General features: G+C 41.2%; 1 protein-coding gene across 1 annotated transcript in view; it reads right to left on the bottom strand.

The window, feature by feature from the left end:
• PGM5 (phosphoglucomutase 5) overlaps positions 1 to 14,574 on the bottom strand; it is a gene marked incomplete at both ends in the record, with an annotated part of 67,933 nt that extends 53,359 nt beyond the window's left edge. Inside the window, 6 exons of the mRNA XM_079548642.1 lie at positions 339 to 493; positions 1,675 to 1,865; positions 4,243 to 4,368; positions 5,851 to 5,997; positions 7,800 to 7,962; positions 14,314 to 14,574. Of these exons, the coding sequence (XP_079404768.1) occupies positions 339 to 493; positions 1,675 to 1,865; positions 4,243 to 4,368; positions 5,851 to 5,997; positions 7,800 to 7,962; positions 14,314 to 14,574 (1,043 nt within the window). The remainder of the gene's footprint in view (positions 1 to 338; positions 494 to 1,674; positions 1,866 to 4,242; positions 4,369 to 5,850; positions 5,998 to 7,799; positions 7,963 to 14,313) is intronic.
• Between the last annotated feature and the right edge of the window lie 6,976 nt (positions 14,575 to 21,550).

Raw genomic sequence — 21,550 nt, 5'->3', positions numbered from 1 at the left:
ACTGTTTTAAAATTCCATGGTTTGAAGAGGGAAGGCTGCCAGATGAGACTATTATTTAATCAGAAAAAGAATGAAATTATTTGGAAAAGGAATTACCCCTTTTCATAATATCAGAAAGATCTGACCTATTTATTCCTTCTCAGGGTGAATTAAACTATTTTAATCCAAGTAAAGGTTAGTAATATTCATCTCGCTAAGATCAAAGCATCCTTAAAACAAATTAAAGCAATGAAACACATAAGCACATCATCAAATGACTTAACGATTTTGCAACTGCTTTATAATACCAAGCATGGAGATAATATAATGATCAACATGATAAAGATGTTCCATCTTACTTGTCCAGGGCTGTACTGGTGGGCATGCTTCTACCAAATCCTCGGACACCCATCTGACAGAAGTATGGAATGCAAGACAGATTGGCAGCAATAATTGCCAGTGAATCAGACGCATTAACAAAGAAACCATTTTGGCCAAGGATCATATAGCGGTCCTGGAAAAGACAAGAAATGCAGAAACCTCAAATGCCTCAAATCCTATGTTTTGGTTTTTTCTTTTAGATGAACAGTAGAAAAAGTTATTTTGTGGGGGTTTTTTTTGTTTTTTTTTTTTTAAATAGGCTTTGTGTTATATGTATCCCTCTTCAGGCAGAGTAAATTTACTGGCATTGTCCTGACAGATTTATAACCTTGCTATCATACCCTCACTCCCTCCAGTAAACAAAAGCTCCTAATCAGACTCTAGCCTGAGCCTCCTACACTGTACTTCAGTAGGTCTGCTCCTGCCAGGGAATGCCTGTGTAGGAGAACCTTTCTGTCAATTGCACGCACTGTACTGTGAGTAGGAGGGTATTCTGTGTTTAGAGACCACAGAAAACAGCTTCTGTTCTTCAGAACCTTTTCATCATTCTCAAATCCTCACAAGACAGCAAGTTGTTTTTGCAATACTTTACTGATATGTTGATAACATGTCACAAAAACTAAAACAAGCAGAGATTATAATTCAGTGTTTTATTCAGCTAAAAATCTCTCAATTTATGTTAGCCAAAACTCACTTTCTTAGTTACTACTTATTAGTTAGTTACTATTTAGTGACAAGTTGATGCCATCTGTACATGCTGTCCTTTCCCACGCAGAGAAATGTTACACCAGAAGAAAACAAATACAGATAAAAAAGGAGGGGAGGGGAGGAGAGGAGAGGAGAGGAGAGGAGAGGAGAGGAGAGGAGAGGAGAGGAGAGGAGAGGAGAGGAGAGGAGGGGAGAGGAGGGGAGGGGAGGGGAGGGGAGGGGAGGGGAGGGGAGGGGAGGGGAGGGGAGGGGAGGGGAGGGGAGGGGAGGGGAGGGGAGGGGAGGGGAGGGGAGGGGAGGGGAGGGGAGGGGAGGGGAGGGGAGGGGAGGGGAGGGGAGGGGAGGGGAGGGGAGGGGAGGGGAGGGGAGGGGAGGGGAGAGGTCATTCTGGATTCAAATCCTGCTCAACTTGCAAACATCCGTACGAACAAATTATTGCACGTGACTGATTTACAGGTACAAATTCTATCATCTATGCTTGAAAGTAATGTTATTCATCGTCAAGAACTGTCTGAAAAGCAAATAAATTGTACTTACATGTCAATACCTGACAGCAGACAAAACAATAACTAAGGTGAAACTTCCACACCTATTCACAATACTTACTCCATCAGCATCAAAAGCAGCTCCAAACCCATACTCTCCACCTCTCATAGCCTCCAGCAAGGCAGTTGCATATGTTAAATTGGGATCAGGACGCTGTCCACCAAAATCCTCCAGAGGAATACAGTTTATAGCAGAATTTGCAGGAGCTCCTAATTCATCACAGAGGATTCTTCTCACGTAAGGTCCCATAACTGCAAAAATATAAATCTGCCATGCAATCACAAAAACATACGCTTGACATTCAAATTTTTCACAGTACTTCAGAGACTCGATACAAAACATATTTCCAGCAATTCTATACATCTGTCCTATTAACAAAAGGGAAATCATCATTCCTCAGAAGAGAATATGGTCACTCCACACAGATCAGTTTCTAAGTCGGCATTAAAAATACACTTCTTCACTGAAGTAACCACTGAATATTGAAAGATAGAAATTTTATTTAGTAACTATTAGGGGAAAGTAATTAATGTACAAACACAGGGTATTCCTTACTAGAATAAAAATAATATACTATTATAATATTTTACATGTCCTAGACTGCAAGCAACAGTTTAGCAAATGCACTAGCAAAGAAAGTAAGCAGTAATAGAATGCAAATAGGGAATACACTTCTTTCAGATTTCTCACACTGAAATTAAACAGGTTTCTCTACTGAAAATTTTGCTGCATTTTTCCTGTTGTCACGTACATAATAAATAAAAACTTTCCTACAACTGATTACAAAATAACTTTTTTTTTCTTTAATCATATGGCCAAATAAGACCGTGGTTCATGTTACCATATCATAACTAGTATATGCAGTATTGTGGGGTATCCAAAAATATCACACAGATTCATTTTGAATCTTTTTATTTCACCTTTTGAAGCTTTTTATTTCACCTACAACCCAGTTTAGCATTCCAGGACTTCTCTTAATTTCCTGGTAAGATTTACCAATCCTAACCTTATCTGCTGAACAAATGCACATGCATTTCCATCCTTTAACCAATTCATCTCCATTTTCAATAACTGTAAGGAGTATTTTCTATCATTTCAGAAATAAGAGGATCCTAAACATACACGCATCTGGAAATGATGTCATTATCAAACTGTACCAAAGATTTTCCAATTTCACAATCAAATATTTTGATCATATGGAGAAAACGGTAATGTTAGTTGTATCTGAAATCTATGCTTGTGCACTGGGTGTCTGAGTAGCATTTTTTAGAATCATAGAATCATAGAATTACTCATGTTGGAAGGGACCTCAAGGATCATCAAGTCCAACTGCAGCCTAACCATAGTACCCTAACTCTAACAATCCTCTTCTAAATCGTATCTCCGAGCACCACATACAAATGGCTCTTAAACACATCCAGGGATGGTGATTCGACCACCTCCCTGGGGAGCCTATTCCAGTGTTTAACCACCCTTTCTGTAAAGAACTGTTTCCTAACATCCAACCTAAACTTGATGCAACTTGGGGCTGTTTCCTCTCGTCTTGTCACCTATCACCACTGAGAAGAGACCTACCCCGAGATTATTTAGTATCTTGTAATAGGTGAGGACATCAGAGATCTATACATTATTTCAGTAACATTTCCTCCAGAAGTGTATGTGATGAAAGGCATTCCATTCCTCATTGCTCGGCCAACTCACCGAGGATTCCTGGTAGCAATTTATTCAGATTTAACTAATTTTCATTGAATCACAGAATGGTTTGGGTTGAAAGGGACCTTAAAGATCATCAAGTTTTTATCCCCTTGCCATAGGCAGGACTACCACCCACCAGATAAGGCTGCCAGGGACCCATCCAACCTGCCCTTGAGCACCTGGAGAGATGGGGCATCCACAGCTTCTTTGGGTAGCCTATGCCAGTGCCTCACCACTCTCCACGTAACGCATGTGTTCCTAACATCTAACCTAAATACCCTCTCCTTCTGTTTAAAACCATTCCCCCTTGACTCATTACTATCTGCCTGTGTAAAAAGACAGTCTCCCTCCTGCATCTAAGTTCCCTTTGAGTTCTGGAAGGCTGTGGCAAGATCTCGCTGGAGCCTTTTCCTCTCCAGGCCAAATAAAATGAGCCTTTCTTTATAAGATAAGTGCTCCAGATCTCTGAGTATCTTTACGGCTCTCCTCTGGAGGCCCCTGGACTGGAAGAAGCAAACCAGGTGAGGCCTCACAAGGAGAGAGCAGAGGGGGACAATCACCCTCCTGCTCCGCTGGCCATCCCTCTTTCGATGCAGCCCAGGATACAAATGGAAGCCATTTTTCCTTAGCAGAGACTGTCCTCTAACCTCCTTGGTTATGACACACTGCAACGTATCATCCACTCATGGAAAGATCAGCTCATCCTGCTTGCTTTCAAACGCAGAAAGAAAATTTTTATTGCATATAGATGTCCTCAATTCCTTATCAAGAAAGGACTAGTAGTGGGTTAGGCCTTTATTAATAGTCTGATGTGCAAGCCTTTCAGCATTTCTAAAAATCCTGACATTTATACACTGTATGTATATTTACCTTTATAGTAAAACTATAATAGCAAACTCATATTTTTGTCCTGATAATATCTTAAGTTCATACCTCCGTTCATGGCATCAATCCTTATTTTGATCTGGTTGGGTCCAGTCAGTAAATTTCTGATTGCGTTGAAGTCAAAGATATTTCGAAGGAGATTGAGGTAGATATCCACAGAATCAACAATTTCCACTAGAAAAAAAAAAATAATGCAAAAAACAATCAAGAACATAACAAAACAGAAATACAGCTTACTTATGGGGACATACGTCTCCCAGCACACTTTCACAACCATGTACCTGAATTAAAATAAGACCTCACAATCTCTGTGTAACATGGATTGGTGCTGATGCCGAAGAGGCAAAGTAAAAAGCTCTTTCATCAACCTTAAGCCTTGCATGCATTTTTGCTTGCTACAGCACTGCAGAGAATGGAAGACGTCCATGTTGATAAAAATTCACAATTTCTATTATCTGAAAGCAGTATCTATTTGCATCACTTCATCAGGAGAGACACACAGCCTATCCTTTTCATTTTTGGCACTTACGATCTGCCTCTAGTTTATTGTCATTCTAACACCATATTTTTGCATTTTATACATTACTGACTTCAGAAAGTTTGGCTCAAATACATCTGTTTGGTTTTTCTTGTTACAGTCCTATTAATATGAATTGTGATGCCACAAAGGGAGAAAGCTTCTTCAAGATACTAAACAGGTCAAACTAAAATTAATTACTGAAAGTAAATTTGTTGGAATCAAACCAGCTACCATGGTAAAGCCATGCTTTTCAGTCAGCTTGAAGTTATTTTTCTGATTAAATTCAGAAGAATGTTACACAAACACCTTTCTATCTGGTTTAACGAATATCCTGAAATATTTTAGTTTTACAAGTTAAACTGTTGTCCTCAGAAATGCTGACCTCACCCCCATCCTCTTCTTCAGGGTAAAATGTAAGCATAGTACCTAAGAAAAAAGCTTAAAATAAAATATACTTGAACTAGAAACAACAACAAAAAATAGTTCCCATGGTCGAAAAGTAAAACCCACTGGAAGATGAGTCAATTATCTGGCACATGGCAAAATTCTCAAAGATTTGCTAAAATGATATTTCAGCATAACTTGTCAGCCCTGATCACAATAAAGTTTACATTATTGTTAAAGTTCAAGGCTCCAATTTTCCCACACACGAACAAATGCCACAACATCCACAGAACTGTTCATATATGCTAAGATAACATGCATGTAAAATTGAAGTCTAAAAATTATTCTAGCTCCTCCCAAATCCAATTAACTTATTTTCAGTTGCACCTTTTGATCAATTGCAATACTTCCCTAGAGTCCCCTGGCAGCTATATTGTCCCAGAATATAGCATCTTTCCAGAGATGACTGGGAAATAATTCTTCCTCAAATCAGAAAACAACAACAACAAAAAAAGGGATTGTTTTTAGTCTATTTTAATGCTACCTGATATTTTTTGTGTTTTCCTGTATGCAAAATACAACACTCACACTCACCCTTACCACCGAGCATTTTGAGATCTAGTAGCAGTAAGGAATTCTGAAAAACTAATGATGTGATTAAATAACTACTGTTTATCATTCTGTGGCAGTTCTACTGTCTACTACTAGAATCAACACGTGTAAGCAGCATACATAAAAGCCTTCATTTATACCTCGGAAAGGTTTGAATTTGTTCTCCAGATCAAACTCTTGTCTTCCTAAGCGAGATAAATCAACTCTGAGATCAGGACAAATGGCATATTCTTCCAAGGTTTTGCTGATTTGATAAATCTTATCTGAAACTACATCTGGAGCAGGTCCTATAAGAGAAGAGAACTTGTCAGCTCATATTTTTACATGGAGATTCCATACAAAAAAAAGTTTGCTGGTTTAAAAAAAAAAAAAAAAAAAGAATTTATCTACTGAAGAATATGCTCCAAAAAGAGCAGTGGTGTATTTTTTACATTGCAGCACACTTTTTAAAGGAAAAAAAAAAAAAAACAAACACAGAACTTGGGAATACAGTGCATTCTCACACCATTTTGTTTCATAGAAAGTATTTAAGGCAATCACTAGCCTAGAGAAAAGAATTCAATCATTTTTCTTCGTGTTTATAACACAAAAACATTGCCATTTTTACTTCTACAGTGAACCTCAACATAGATACCAGTGGAAAAACTGCCTTTCAGGAGCAGCTTCTGGTGTCTCATGGGTCCTTCTGCAAATGCACAACCATGAAGCTGAGATTGTTTGGCATCTCACTTGATTTCCTTGGCCACAGATTATCATTAAAAACTCCTTAGCAGTTTGACAGCCATTAAGCCACCAATACCCTAATGACACATTCATACGAATCAAAGTAATTTAATCATTTAACAAGTTGTGAGAGCTTAGGTCAATGCAAAAGAGAAATCACATCTAAATGTGCATTATTATCAGCAAATCCTGAAGATCGGCTATATTTTTAAAAAATTACTGTCATTCTAGTTAAGAGTTGCAGGCTTGATGCAAAATGACCAAAAGACCATTCTGTCTTATCCAATTCTTCTTTGCTTATACTAAAGCCACACTTCCAACTTGGAAAAATGAATTCCTGTGTTCTTTTTGTTTTCTCTCTCTCCTACTTGAATGCCTCCTTCTTTTCACCATTGGATGCCTTCCTCCTGCAACAATGCTGCTGTACCCAGTATAGCCTTACCACATGAATCAGAGTCCAACATCTCAGACACAGCCTATCTGATGGTCCAAGGTAATAAATACAACACACAGTAGCCACTTAACTTTATTTGGCTTTGCAAACGACTTCTTACTGTTTTATTCCAAACCCACTCACAGGGAAAGGACAGGCTTCATTCACACTACATCAGCCTTGATAGGATGATTTTAAAGGCACTTTGGGATTTTCAAAAGGAAAGCATCCTACGTTTGTGAAGTGTACCAGGCTTCAGCATTTGTAAAAATCATTGGGTTTGCACAGATCAGTAACATAAAATGTATAAAGTGCTACATAACTACATGCACCAACTTAAAAATTTCAAAAAACAAGACATCATTACTGTACATGCAAACTGTGTAATTCAGGAGCAGAAATGAGACAGCTAAAGTAGTACAATTCTCCTTGGATAAGTGCAATTTTTCTTCCTGGTCAACATGAAGAATGCTTTTTTCCATACATGAAACATATTCTGACTTATGAGTTACACTGCTTACAGCACTTCAGAAATCACATGCTTTAAATTAAGTGCCAGGACAACCAAGACAGAAACATGAAACAAACAAAACTCCCTCATAGGCAACCTCACAGAAAGATGAAAACTGTTATAATAATCCGTCAGAGGAAGTAAAATAAAGTAAAAATTGGACAGTAAACCTCACAGAACTCTTAGAACATTGCAAGGGCTTTAATGAATGTTTAATACTTACTGAACATATGCCATGTAAACAAAAACAGTCCTACCCTTGAGAAAAATAAAGAACAAATACGCTTATTCTCTGCAAAGTTGTTAAAGAATAGTCTGTGAAAGAATAACCAAAAGCACAGTTAATGTCAGCTGGCTATCCCTGAATTTTAATCATACTGAGATGCAGTGCCATAAACGTGTTAGTTAAAAAGAACACCTACCTCCATTTGCAACCTCAAACTTGACTCCAAACTCTCCTCCAGGTCCCCCAGGACTGTGGCTGGCTGTTAAAATAATCCCACCAGCTGCTTTTATCTTTCGAATAATACATGAAACAGCAGGTGTGGATAAGATACCATTCTGCCCAATAACCAGTCTGCCGATCTAGGTGAAAAAAGGTGTTATTTTTAATGTTAATGAAGAAACATACACATCAATATACGTGTATACAGTGGCTAACAGAAATTTTAAGCTCCTACCATGGAACCTATTTGCTACAGAGAAATACACAAACTGGAGCTGGTTACTTGCTACATTGGTGTGCCATTAACAAGTGCTGTATTATGTATACCCAGAGCAGCAAGGAGCACAGACACAACAGCAAACTGCAAGCCTCCATCAATGGAATGGGGTATGATCCTGCTATCAGGCCTTTCCAGGTATCCTCATCAATCACCAAAGCTCCTCTAATAACAGTATGTTTCAGTGTTGAGAGTGTGGAAGCAAGCAAGGTCGGAGCTTCAATCAGCATAAAAGAGAACAGCAAAGCAATCTGGCTTTCATGGAGGGGCTTTTCAGAGCAATTGCAAATATAACCACAATATATTTCTCAAACGTGCAATCTCTGAGTCTTTGTAACACAGATACCCTTGGACATCCTGCCCGCAGAAAATACCAGTCCTCCTTCAGTCATTATTTACTCTTTGGCTATTTCAGGCGAACATGGAGTGTTTCCAGGACACAGCTGAGCAAGGGAAGTTCCCACCAGTCTTAAAGTAAAAAAAGCTTTCAGGTGGTGTTATTAAACACTGCTTCAGTGTGTTTGGTGTTATGCACAATTCCACTGCATGATTCCAATTTCAAAGCCTCTGCCTTAGTTACCTACACAGCTATTACAGTTTCAGCTCAGCATGAATAACCGAGGCGCTAACCATACACAATAATTTTGATGCATAAGGATCTTTCTGCTGGAAAATAGGAAAAGCTATCAAAATCATAAGTAAAGTTCACAGAAAACATTCAAGGTTTGTCTGATTTGCTCATGGTAACTAATGTAAACACGTTTTGTTGCACTGCCTTTTTCTGCCAGGTATGGACAAATCTGAAGGAAATGATAAGATACAAAACCCAAGAAACTCAAAATGGTAATTTCTTGTTTTTCCACTGTAATTATAATACTTCCCAGGAAAAACAAGTACTCAGGGGGGATGGGGATATGTAAGTCAGCAGAATCCACTTTAAGTTGCCATTCCACTGACATGGTCAACTGGTGAGGGTGGAGTGTATAGCTGGTCACCTTCGGTACCAGGCAGCTGAGCCTCATTTCTGCTCAGTTCAGAGGTGCTTTATTATTCATGTCTAATAATACAGACCCATTAACCTGTGATAAAACAATGAGAACACCGCCTTACTTACTGAAGAACCTTGATTATTTGTGGAGGAAACCAAGCTAGTGAATACCGATTTCCCTCAAGAGCAGATTAAATGTTACGCAGGCACACTGCTGCAGATTTGCTCCCGTCAGACTTCGTACTGCATTCTGGCACTTTGTCTCACTTCCCTTCCTGCTCTTGGTTCTCTCTGAAGGTATAATTAAGCAGTAATTTAGAGTACGAGTATTTGTAAATCACAAAATTTATCATAAAGGTCTCAGGAGCAACAACAAAGATATGTTTCTTCCACTTAGTCTCCAAATAGTGAAGGGGCTGATATTTCTCCATTACAGAACCGAACTGGTATCTCTTGCTGACTAGAGCACTTTGCATTCATGTAATGGTCTTAGCATCTTTTAAAACTCTCCAAATGCTCCAAAACTCTCCAAATGGAGATTTAAAAATCTCCAGAATTTGCATTTTTTTAACTCAAGTGTTTTGAATAGAAACTGCTTCAAAAATGGTTTATGTATAACCTTACTTATGACTGCAGAAATGCAGTTCCTATGTTATGGAATAAGGAAGACCGTTTTATATAAATAAGCAGAAGTGTTCCTAGTGTTCTGGGCTGTCTTTCCACAGACATACCTTTGCCTCAGAAAATACCCAGGACAGAACTCCATCCAAACTTCTCAAGGAGAGGCAATGATACTGCTAGTAGTTCAAGCATATGCTTTGAGGCACCTTAAGAACCAAGTTCAAGAAAAAAGGATTTCCATGAGCTGTATTACTTACTGTTTTCTTTATATCAGTGGTTATTTATATAGGTAGTAATTTGAAATAGAAATACTAATGTTTTCCAATTGTTTTGAATTTGAGCGTGTCCTTTTAAGGCTTCTTTTCAGCCTATGCACAGCTTTTGGACAACACGAGACTTCTTCCAAGACTGTTGTACAAGTGCCATCATTTAATCATCACTCCTCGTTGTACCAAAGCACTAGAAGAAACACAGACCACTGGGAAACGGGCTTTAGCAAACTTTCCCCCAGTCTATAGCATGTACCCCCATATTTATGGGAAATAAAATGAAAATAAGTAACAAAAACACTAGTTTTGAGCACCTTCTCCCTCTTTTCTAAATTATTATGCATGTAGAATACTGAGGCAAGTGAAGACTCCATTTTCCAAATACAGCTGTCGAAAAGTGTGGCGGCTCTTAAAACGTTATTGTGGATGGGTAAGCAAAAGGAAGATGACAGGAATTATGTTTTGCTGATGTACTGTGAGGTATTAAAGTACCAATACATTTACATTTATGCATGCAGGGTATATCATGAATTCTTCTATACTTCTACGTGAGGTTTAGGTTTTTTTGTAAGCGCACAGAAATCACCGTTCTGAAGTAGCCAAAACACAGATTATTCACAATGCACAAATTATCTGGCACTGTCTTTTTACTGCACTTCACTTTTCTCCTGCTCAACACAAAGCAGTTCTCCCATTTTCCTGGACGCCAGCACTTATACGAATAGGACTATTTTGCGTTGCTTTCAATATTTGTGACAGGTTATTTGTTCAGGTAGTTATTCCTACACTAATTAGAATTAGTGCAGAAACAGTGTAAGAATTGTTTGAACTAATTCCTTCCCTGTAGAAACACTATAATGTTTCGTATTCTAAATTAAATAAGAAAGTGAAATTACGTCTTACGATACTCTATTTTGTTCACAGTGACTACTGCAAAGAGCTCCATTTTACATATAGCTCTTCAATGCTTCTATTCTAAACTCTAAATTCCGGCACTCCTTAGAAATGTAAACATCTTTCTCTCTTCGTTTTGATGGCAGGAATGCAATCCCATCCACTCTCAGTCCAGTTGCTGTTCATTATGTCTCTGAATCAAGTATTAAACTGATATCTAATTAATTTTAAGAAATGAACTCTCAGATTTACAGACTTCTCCAGGCTAAACCAGCAACCAGATGGTGTCCACGTACTCACTCACAATTAAAGTTCTAGTATTATCCTTCTGAAAATCTTGGACAGTTTCATAGCATGGAAAGATTATTTCTGGAATTCAAAAACTTGCATGGCTACGAAATCACAGGCTTGTAACTGTCTCTTTTAATACCGTGCCCAGCGCCACGTCCTGTTTTGTCACTCACGCCACATCCTATGTTGTTGCTCTGCTTTTAGTAGCAGCAGCATAAAAGAGACCATGTTCCTCAGCAAACTCTGAGAGTACAGTCACCCTACCAAGTATTTTACAGCAACATTTTTATGCAGTATTACTGCATGCAGTGTGTATTTTCAGAAAATACAATGGAGTCACTTAACATTTTTAAATTGATCTTCCCAGTAATTTTTCTCTCACATGCCTCAGTCAACTGAACCTAAAATAACCCTGCAAGTGAATTATAACAGGATAGGGATATATCTTCTTTCACTGTAGGATCCTAATGATGACTTAGCGTCATGCCTAACGTAGAAGCAAATAAGTCAGCCATACAGGTGTAAGGAGGAAAGATACGATTCTCATGGGAAACAAAAAAAAACATGGTATTGCTAAAAAAGCTGGAAAATTCTTTGCCATCTCAAACTTTTACAGCATTATTAGCAATACTTCACGACCTCCACAATGTTGCTATGAATCTCCATAGGCCAAGTACAATCAGCAACTCATCCGTTTCTGATCAGATCCAGAATTTTTAGTTTAAACTTATTCTGAACTTTGCCTCAAAAATAGAGCACCACACCCAGCTGATGGCTCTAATGGAATACTTGCATTTAATTTGTAGTGAAACTTTGTCACATACGATGGATCCTTTTACCTCAGTTCTTCCTAGCATTAAGAAGCAAAAACTGCTGACAAGTGGCAGATGAAATGGAGATGCAGCTTCAGATATTCTCCTAACATCTCACTTCTGAGAAATGCCTGTTGCAAGCTGGAATGAGACAGGACCTTGCACTCCCACGACATGCAGCCTCTTACCAAAATGTGTTTGCCTCAATCCGATTTGTGCGGTCTTTCAAAGAATGACCACTAGTTAGCTGCTTCCAGCTAACCTACAGTATCTCTCCGAACAGAAAGACATGATGAATCATGTGCTGATGGCCACTGCATAGCACGCACTACCCATAGCCACTGCCAGCAGTGGAAGCCTAGAAGCTGCAGCCATGGTGTACCTGCAGTCCCAGCCCATAGGGTGAGCGGAGGGCTCAATGATGACAGGAAGGCAGGGCAAGCAGCAGCAGCTGACTAGGCAGGGGGCCTCGGCTCATTCCTTCTCCGAGGGCCTGAGCCAACTGTGCTAGGCTGCTAAGGCATGGAGAATGCAGGGTGAGTCACCGAATTAGAACAAGGGGAACCTAGCGACTCTAAAGGGCAATACGTTTACAGTTGATAACAGAAAATCCCCTTTATTTTTATACTCAGCAGGCACAATTAACCAAAGAACTCAGTATGTGTCTTCCTGGAAGGAGACTTTAGCTCAATTTGTCAGCACTACTTGGCCGTCTCTCTCCTGGAACTCCACTGAGAGTTTCAGGGCAGCTTCAAGCTCCTACACGTTTCATCTCACCCGGCATTTGCCAGCTTGCCTTTTTTTTTTTTTTCCTTTTGATGCTGGCCAGGCTCCTGGTAGAGATATTTGCCTTGGCCAAAGGGAGAGGTATTTGCCCTTAGCAGTATTCATGCTCTTCACCTGAACCATACAGCACAGGACTAAGCAGTGCCTTTGGGGAGGCTTAGATAATTTCTCAGCTGTCATATATTAGCAATCAAAGAATAATACATGTAATGGGTATTCTTTGGAGGCAAAAAAAAGTGAGGCTTATGCACTTACAGTGTGTTGCAGAGATACAGAGAAGCAGCCGGCGGGCCAGAGCACATGGGAGCAGGATCAATGTCAACCCCAACCACCACCCTCTTGAATTTGTCAGGACTGTGTCCCCAGACAGAGTATGGCACTTGAACTCAGGAATCTGTGGGAACTGCCAGCAGACACTCTTGTTTCTTGGCTTCAGAAAACAGTAAGGAGAAACTGTGCTTCCAAGAAAGCTGCAATAACTTAAGGAAAGGGAAGCCCAGTTAGAGCAAAGTGCCAGAAATACACTAAACTGGAAACCTCCTGAGGTCAAAAAAACCTAATCTGCAAGGGTAGCAGAAGAAAATGGGAAATGTGACATGGGATGCTGGAAGGAAGCAAGCTGACAGCAACATTTGCCAGGACAGAGTCCTGACTGCAGCTCAGCCCAGCTGAGAACTCCTCAGCCTTCTAAGCCCTACATTTCTAGCCTCCCTCAGATCTCAGTCCTTGCGGTCACCTTGCAACTGCAACTCACTCGGTGCATACAAGAGCAGTGGGCGACTGCAGGTGGGCAGAACAGCCTTGCTGTGCTTTCTCCTGCCCACCCTACAGTGACAGAGCTTCCCTTGCAGAGCTAGCAGTGAGAGGAGCTGACGCGAAGTAGTCCTGTGGAACTTGCAGTTCCCAGCTATGAGCAGTGGCCTGCCACTGCTCCATGCTGTGTGCGCTTGCTGGAGGGTCAATTCAGCAGTCAGGAGAGACAGCAGCTTCAACTCTGCTTTGGAGAAGAGACTTCAAGACCATGCTGGCTTGTACTTCCCAGCTTTCTGCATGTACAAACAGACAAAGGTGTTTGCACACTTCTATCAGAAAACATAATTCCCCTCTTGAGATTTTTGACATTTTCAAATTTGAGCAAAATATGCTGTAACCCATCTGACTGGATGGGTTGTCACCATTATCTCATTCACTAAATGAACAGAGAACACTCATTTTCTTAAGCAGCCAAACTGCTGAATTCCTCTTCCTTTACATCGTTTTCCTTGAGCATCCCTAAAAGACTGTAAGCACCGAGCACACATCTAATGCCCTCGCTTTCCACGCGCTTATGTTTGACTCTGCTAAACCTTCTCTGCAGAGTCAGGTGTGGTTTTTCAGCTTCCACTCCTGACTCGGTCCCAAACGAGCTGTGCAGCACCACGGTCGGCCCGCAGTACCCGGGGCTGCCAGAAGCACCCGGCTTACACGCACGCATCGCCAGCCTCGCCCAAAGCTGGCGGAGCAGCCTGACCGACGGCACAGAGCACCGGCGGAGCCGGGAGCCCCGGGCTTACCCCGTTGGCCGCGGCCATTTGGACGACGATCTCGATGGCCGTCTTGCTGAAGTAGCGGCCGTCGCTGCCCACCACCATGGTGCAGCCCTGGCGGTCGCGGAGGTCGACGGAGGAGAGCAGGCTCTGCACGAAGTTGGGCAGGTAGTTGCGCTGGCTCTCGAAGAGCCCCGTGGGCCGCCGCAGCCCCCCGCCGCCCGTCGGCCGCTGGTCCTCGTAGGGCGTCGTCTGCACCGTCAGCACCGGGATGGGGTTCCTCTCCATAGCGACGCTCGGTGCCGCCCGGCCGGCCGCGACTCCGCTGCGGAGCGGCGGCCTCACACGGGCTCCCGGCCGGCGGCGGGGCGAAGAGAGGCGGTTCCGTCCGCCCCGGCGGCGCGGGATCGGGCTCCCCCGACGGTCGGCCCTCGTGGGACGGAGGCGGGCCGGCTCGCCCCTCGGAGGCCCGGGGGCGGCGGGAGAAGGGCGCAGCGGGGGAGCCGGGGAGGGCGCGGGGTCGCGCCGCCCCTTCCCCGCCCGGCGGAGGTCCGCCGGCGCCGCGCAGCGCGCAGGGACGCGCGGGACTTGCCAGAGCCGTGCCGTCAGCGTGCGGCGGCCGCGGCCAAAAATAACCCTGGAAAGCAACGCCGAGAATCGCGGTCTCCTGCCAGAGATGTAACCGGAGGCTGGCGGAGAGGGAGAGCCAGCGCCGCGCACTTGCTCGGGGGGATCACGCTCTGTCAGCGCCGCAGCCGGCCCCGGCCCCCCCCTCCGGCTGCGGGAGCCGCGCGCCTCAGGACGGCGTGCCGGGCGGCCGCTCGCCGGGCAGCAGCTCGCTGTGGGAAGCGCGGGAAGCGGTCCCGTGCCGTGTCGCGGGCGAAAGAAACGGGGAGTTAAGGAGTGAGAAAGTTGTTCCGCTACAAACGCTGAAGTGAGCGTGGTGGTTTTCTTTCAGCTATTGCTCACGAGCGACTTTCCTGTATGGGAAGCAAGCTTAGGAAGGGTTGGGGATTTTTTTATTTATTTATTTTTGGTTCTGTTTTCTCATCGTGAGCTGGGAACCACAGCAAAGAGCTGATCTGGCAGGGTAACGAAGGTGTGAGTTGCCATGCAGGTCTCCTCCCTGCGTGTCCGAGAAACGCTGAACCTGTGCTTCCCTGAGAAAAAATTGTCAAGTGTTACATATTTTGTGTGGATGTGACAAGAGCTCATTGACATGCATGTTCGTTTTATTTGAAGTAAATACAGAGGTGGTAGCACTGCTGAGGAGGTGCCTGACATTTCCCAGTGTTAAGGCTGTGTTTACAGATGCTTATGGCTGTCAAACATCAGCAGAAATTTTCCATCCAAATGCTTCACGCTGGGTCCACACACAGTTGTGGTTTTGTTTTGTTTTGTTTTGTTTTGTTTTGCCAGGATAGCTCTGTTGGCAGGAGAACTGGAAAAAAAAAAAATAAACATGTAACCTGAATGTCATTCTTGAGGTCATGCAAACTCTAGTGCAGAAGTGCACCTGAGCTGACAAAAATGATGGCGTAGCTCTCAGAGTTCACTTTCGTGGAAATGTTCTCCAGGTCTCTGCTAAAGAGTCTGCTTGTAAACTGCTCAGGGACTTGACTGAGTGTCCTGGCTAAAAACAGTTGTTAGCTGGATAACCAGAGGTGAGCAGAAAAGTGCTTGCATCTCTTTATGCTTTAAGTGCTCATGAGGGGAGAGTCATGAGACTGAGATCCTCAGTGAAGCTCCGCTGATGAAAAGAAACCAGAGTAACTCAGCCATGCTATTGGGCTTCTGCAAGATTTTAGTGGTCAGAGCAGGTAGAGTATGACAATTTATGAATGTCTCTTACTCAAGATGCTCCTCTGTTCATCCACACCTTCTCCCTCACTACAGAACACCATCCATGCCACCGTAGGCTATGCCAAGCAGTTTAAATAAACTTAGCCACTAAAGCAGATGGGAGTTCTAGCTCTGTTGGAGGGACTTACATGCTAGTGCATAGCCAGCACAACAGAACAGCTACAAAGAAGCAGTGATCTCTTTATTCTCTTCTGTTAAACCTTCTAGAACATACAGTATCTTGGCCTACAACTGAGCTGTAGGAATAAAGCTGTGTTTGCAGCTGTCCTTCGTTGCAGATGAGCCCCCGTGCTCATCTTTTGTGACAGTGGATTTAATAGAAATTATTCATTTCTGCAAAGGAAGAGGGAGAAAATGTGTTTTGTTTTCTTCAGAAAAGTCCTTACGTTACCAGTGTTTGGTGAAATCTAGTGCCCCCACACTTTGAGACAGTTTAGAAAGCAGGCAGTAATATGCCTATAATATTTCTGAAGGGTGATCTACCTGTTTAATCGTGTGAGCTAGGTTTGTTTTGGTTGTTTTGGTTGTTCTTTTAATTCAGATATCAATTGAATAAAAACAGTATTTCTTAGAAATATTAATTTTGTAGAAAGTAGTCACATTTGTGACTGTCTATACTGGTTCAGAATGCATGTTAGTTGGCCAAAGAAAAAAATCTGCAGTATAAAAATGCCAGTTCTTACACCCCTAACATAAAAAGGCACTGTTACAGATGACTCAAAATGATTTGGGGCCTGAACGTTCTAATACAAAGCTTGCACAAAATGAACCATTTTTCTTTCTTTGTTTTGTAAGTGCTTCAGTTTTTAAGTATCTCGATTAGCCTTATTTTGGTATATTTATAGCTTTGGAAGCTCTTCATTCTTTATAACAACATCAGTCCCACAGGTGGCTCTGCTCTCAGCAGATTTCACTGTAAATGCGACGTCTCTATGATTGGCTAATATTGCAGTACATGAAGTGCTTACGGCTATGTATCACATAACGAAGGAATAATTATCAATATGGAATGATATTAAGAACTTGGGATGCTTTTCTGGAAAACAACAGCTAAATACATTCTTAGTATTACCGGAGTGTGTAGTGAGTTGTGTTTAAGTGGTGGTTAAAATAAAAAGCAACTTAATAGAGTGACAGAAAACAAGTTAAGTATATTTCATTTGCAAGTAAAACAATTAGTTTTCTGACTGCTGGCTCAATTAGCAAGCTTGATTTCACATGTTTTTGTATCTCAAGAGCATTTTCCACCTTTACTTTAATTCTTAAAGCATACTAGCTTCTGACCCCTAAAATCTTTATGATAACTCGTGTTCTGTGCTTGATTGAATTGGCGTTATTTACTTTAAGACACATAATTTTTGTGTTTCCTCAGCTTTTTCTTTTCCCAGCATGGTTCTGGTGCAATTTCTTGTCTGTTTAGATCCTTTTTCTTTTCATCCACTGATCTGGACCGTGGGTTCTTTTCTGGGTTGACTCATAGGAAAGAAATCAGTCCCACAGAAGCCCTCTTAGAATTACTTCTGCTTCAGTGAACCTGGTGACTGTAAGCATCCCTTCTGCAAGACAACAGAAAGTGCTAAGGGATCTGCTTCAAGGTTGATTACAAAGCCCAGCTAAGCTGTGATTTGATATTAATACACAAGAAATTGTGAGGGACCTGAAGCCTTTTGTCCTGTTAAAGAAAAATATTTTTTAGTATTGGCTTGCAGCAGAAGTGTACCAGCACACAAGCAGCAAGTTCAGCTTCTTCAATGGTGTTACTAATTATAATTCAGTGCTAGTGTAATACCTGAGTGTTAGATAGCAGTGTATTTTAGAACAGTTCCATGCAATAAATGTTTGGGATATAAATGGAGAAACTCAAAATTAATTAAGCTATTCATGACAGTGCCATATATAACAGTGAAAATCCTCATTGTGACCCTCAGCTGGATGGGGATTTTCCAGTTGCTTTTAAAGTGTACTCACCATTTGCAGAATGGTATGCAGTTGCCTCATTAGATAAAATTCTTTGTCTGAACTATCAAAAAAAAAAAAGGAATTTGCAGATAATTCACCACGAAAAGTTGGCCTATCAAAATTGAAACACTGGGAAGAAAACCAGCAAATTTCAATTTCTGTATTGCTTTTCAAATAAAAGCAAATTTTAAAAATGTAAAACAGTGCTTCCAGCTGAGGCTTTTCCTACCTGTGAATACTTTGTTTTCCTTGGCTTGCAATGACCTTGTTTCAAAATGTAATTCACACAGAAGTTTAAAAATAAATTAAAAGATAAAATGAAAATGAAAGATTTTTTAGTAGTTTGAGACTTGTGCTGTGTTTTCCTTCACAATGAAAGATAAAAATGAGTTCCCAAGTAAAAGATTTTCTATGTAAATGCTCCTATCAGCCATTTAGAAAAGGCAGAAAATGTGTATTCTTATACATGTATAGGAAAATGAGTTCCCTTGTAGAAGAACTTTACTGAAGAACGGTATTTACACAGCTTTCTTAAGTCATTGCCTGTTAGGCATTCCATGTATGTTTAAAAAAAAAAAAAATAAACTATTAAAGTCTTAGTGTGTGTGCTAGACCAAAATGGCTTTTTCTGGTTATCTGAAATTCCGTGGATCTCGTGGATATGTTTCTTCACAAACTACAGCTTCTCATTGCGCAGCCTGTCTGGATTCACATGTCCAAAGGGAAAAAAAAAAAAGGGGGTGGAATAAATGCTGTGGTGATAAGACTGTTAAGTAGCAAACGATTCAGGTTTTTCCCTGTGTTGTTCAGTGAGCCATTTGACAGCTGCTAGATTTGACTAATCAGGTGGGCTGTAAAATGTGTTCAGCCCTTTGTCGCATGCTTGCCATCAACATTAGGAGTCCAGACTAATTCAGAGAATGTCTTCTGGGGAAATATTCAGTATTTTTAACTTGAATTAATGTTGGGGTTTATATATAGATGTGAGATTATTCTTGTCTGTGTGGGAATTAAAAATGGATGCATACTAAAAATTTAGCATGGCATGAAGAACCATCAACACATACATTGTTTGTTGCTGTCCATTAATGAAGTACAGATTGGGAGGTCTCATGATCCAAGGGTGCAGAGAGCTCTGATGGGGATGGAGAAAGGAAAATCTAGGAGAAAAAGATTTCTGCAGTGCAATGGTCGGCTTACTGGAGAGAGAAGCCATCTGGAGAGGACATGGCAGTATGAGTTGCTCTTGCTATGCCATAAATAAGATTCAGTGAACTGAATGCCCAGGATGAACAAAGCATGTATTTAATCAAATTAAAAAATTAAAAAAAAAAAAGTCCAACCTGAATGCCCTGCAAGTTATTCACAAAATCTGGAAATACAGGTAAACCCTCTAAAATACTAACGTTTTCAAATATTAACATTTTGTAATTAACTAATTTAACTTACTACTTGGGAAGTAGCAGGTACTGTGAGTCCAACAGAAACTCTTCCTGTGTTTGCTTCTGTATAAATACGACTTTTCCCTCCGGGAGTGCTTAATATGGAGAGATGCTTCATACCTTAAGTTTTGCCCCAGTTTTTAGAAATTCACTCTTTCTAAAACAAGTAAGTTAATTAATCCTTCTGTGCAGTTGTCATAGTCATGTTAGCCTATGTGATGATGATCAGTATATTCTGTTTAAGAAGTTGTTTGTGCTGCCAGGAGAGCTACATGCCTTCAAGTCCTAATTTAGGAAGAGCTTACTCCCTTTAACTGTGGAGTCTTCCACTTTCTTTTATGGCTATTTACAGTTTGTGTCACAAGAGTGAAAACTTCATCATATGTTTGGCATTCTGGCACATGATATGCAAAGAATGAAGTACAACCTACAAACTGCTCCCTCTGCAAAATACCTGCACATTTCAGGTCTGATATTAAGAGGTACAGTAAGTGAGAATGATGCAGAAGAAGGCCCTCTGGGCTGTTTTGTTCAGATGTCCCTTACAGGTACTGCTCACCTAATGGCCTCTTCTCCACAGTCTCCCACTGCAGAAACTCTGCAGGTAAGTAATTTCACTATTTGCTTGTCAAAAGTCAAGTAAGTTTTCAGCAATGGGAATGGATTTGAAGATAAATTTCTTGCAATAATGCAGAGTGTCTGATAAACAAACTTTCCTTATTCAGGTAGCTCTGATTGTTTCTTTGGCTGCTAATGAGGTCAGATAGAAGCAGTTCTTTGGATGGACTAAAATAATCCAGAAACATTAAGTCTGAGATCTCATCTGACTGCATGCTGCAGAAAAATCAGACAAAATGTGTCAGTGGCAAAATTTCCATGTGCTGCAGGGCATCCCATTTGTACTGCAGGGATAACACCCCTCTGCTGCTCACAGCAGGAATGCAAAAGTGATCGCGCAGCGCCACTGTCTGCAGGATGCCCACTGCTCCCATGCCTGATCGCAGGGAGCCCGCCTGCAGGAAAAGAGTTGTGCTTCTCTTAACCCTTATCCTCTCTCCCATGTCCTGTTGCTCATCTCCGAGAGGCAGCCTGTTCTCACCACCTGCAGGCCTGCAGGATTCTTTACTAGAAACACGGAATCATAGAATCACAGAATCACAGAACGGTTTGAGTTGGAAGGATGTTTAAGATCATCTAGTTCCAACACGCCTGCTGTAGGACAAGCTGAAGAGTGGTGACTTCAGGGATCTGTTTTTCCCAATGGTTTCTTTTAATCAAAGGTATATTATGATACAGCCTTCTTTATCCTCCATCTACCCTTCCCCAGGAGTGCTGCAGGCAACATTCCCTGCACACTGATACTTGGGCATAATACAGCCTCCCAGATTTAACATTCCTGGTTTTCCTTTTTTTTTTTTTTTTTCTGCTGCCTTATTGTACTGTCTTATCCAGAGCTTGTGTACTCCAACAACCATCAACAACATAACTATCTTTTAATTGCAAAGAAGAGATGTCTGGTTGGACAGTTCTTCAAAGCACATAAATTGCTTCTGATACCTACAGATCTAAACAGAAAAGCAGCACAGCATGCATGGTCTATAACAGAAGTGAGTCAATCCTCAGGACTTCATACACCAGCATCCTCCTGCCATCCCTGGGAATCATATTTTTGAATAGTTTTATTTTTTTCATAGTATTATATAAGTAAAACCCATGCAATTTCTTTGATTTAAACAGGATTGCTTTGGTTGAATCTCTTTCTCTCTTTATTTTTTTCTTGTTTTGGAAATGTGTCCAGCTTGTACTGAGAAAGTACTGCTTTTACATTCTTTAAATACTGAAGTGTTCTTTTCACTTAGCTAATTAAAGTTAACCCTCCTTCACTGATGGTTTCACAGCAAAAGTTTACCTTCTAAGGTGTCTTTGATGTCATCATTCCACATTCCTGTGATATCCGTAAAATCCTTTAACAGAAAGCTGAAGACAAAATTCTCTTAGTT

The sequence above is a fragment of the Tetrao urogallus genome (genome assembly GCF_951394365.1).
Source record: "Tetrao urogallus genome assembly, chromosome: Z".
Lineage (NCBI taxonomy): Eukaryota > Metazoa > Chordata > Aves > Galliformes > Phasianidae > Tetrao > Tetrao urogallus.
This window is presented reverse-complemented; position numbering and strand designations above follow the sequence as displayed.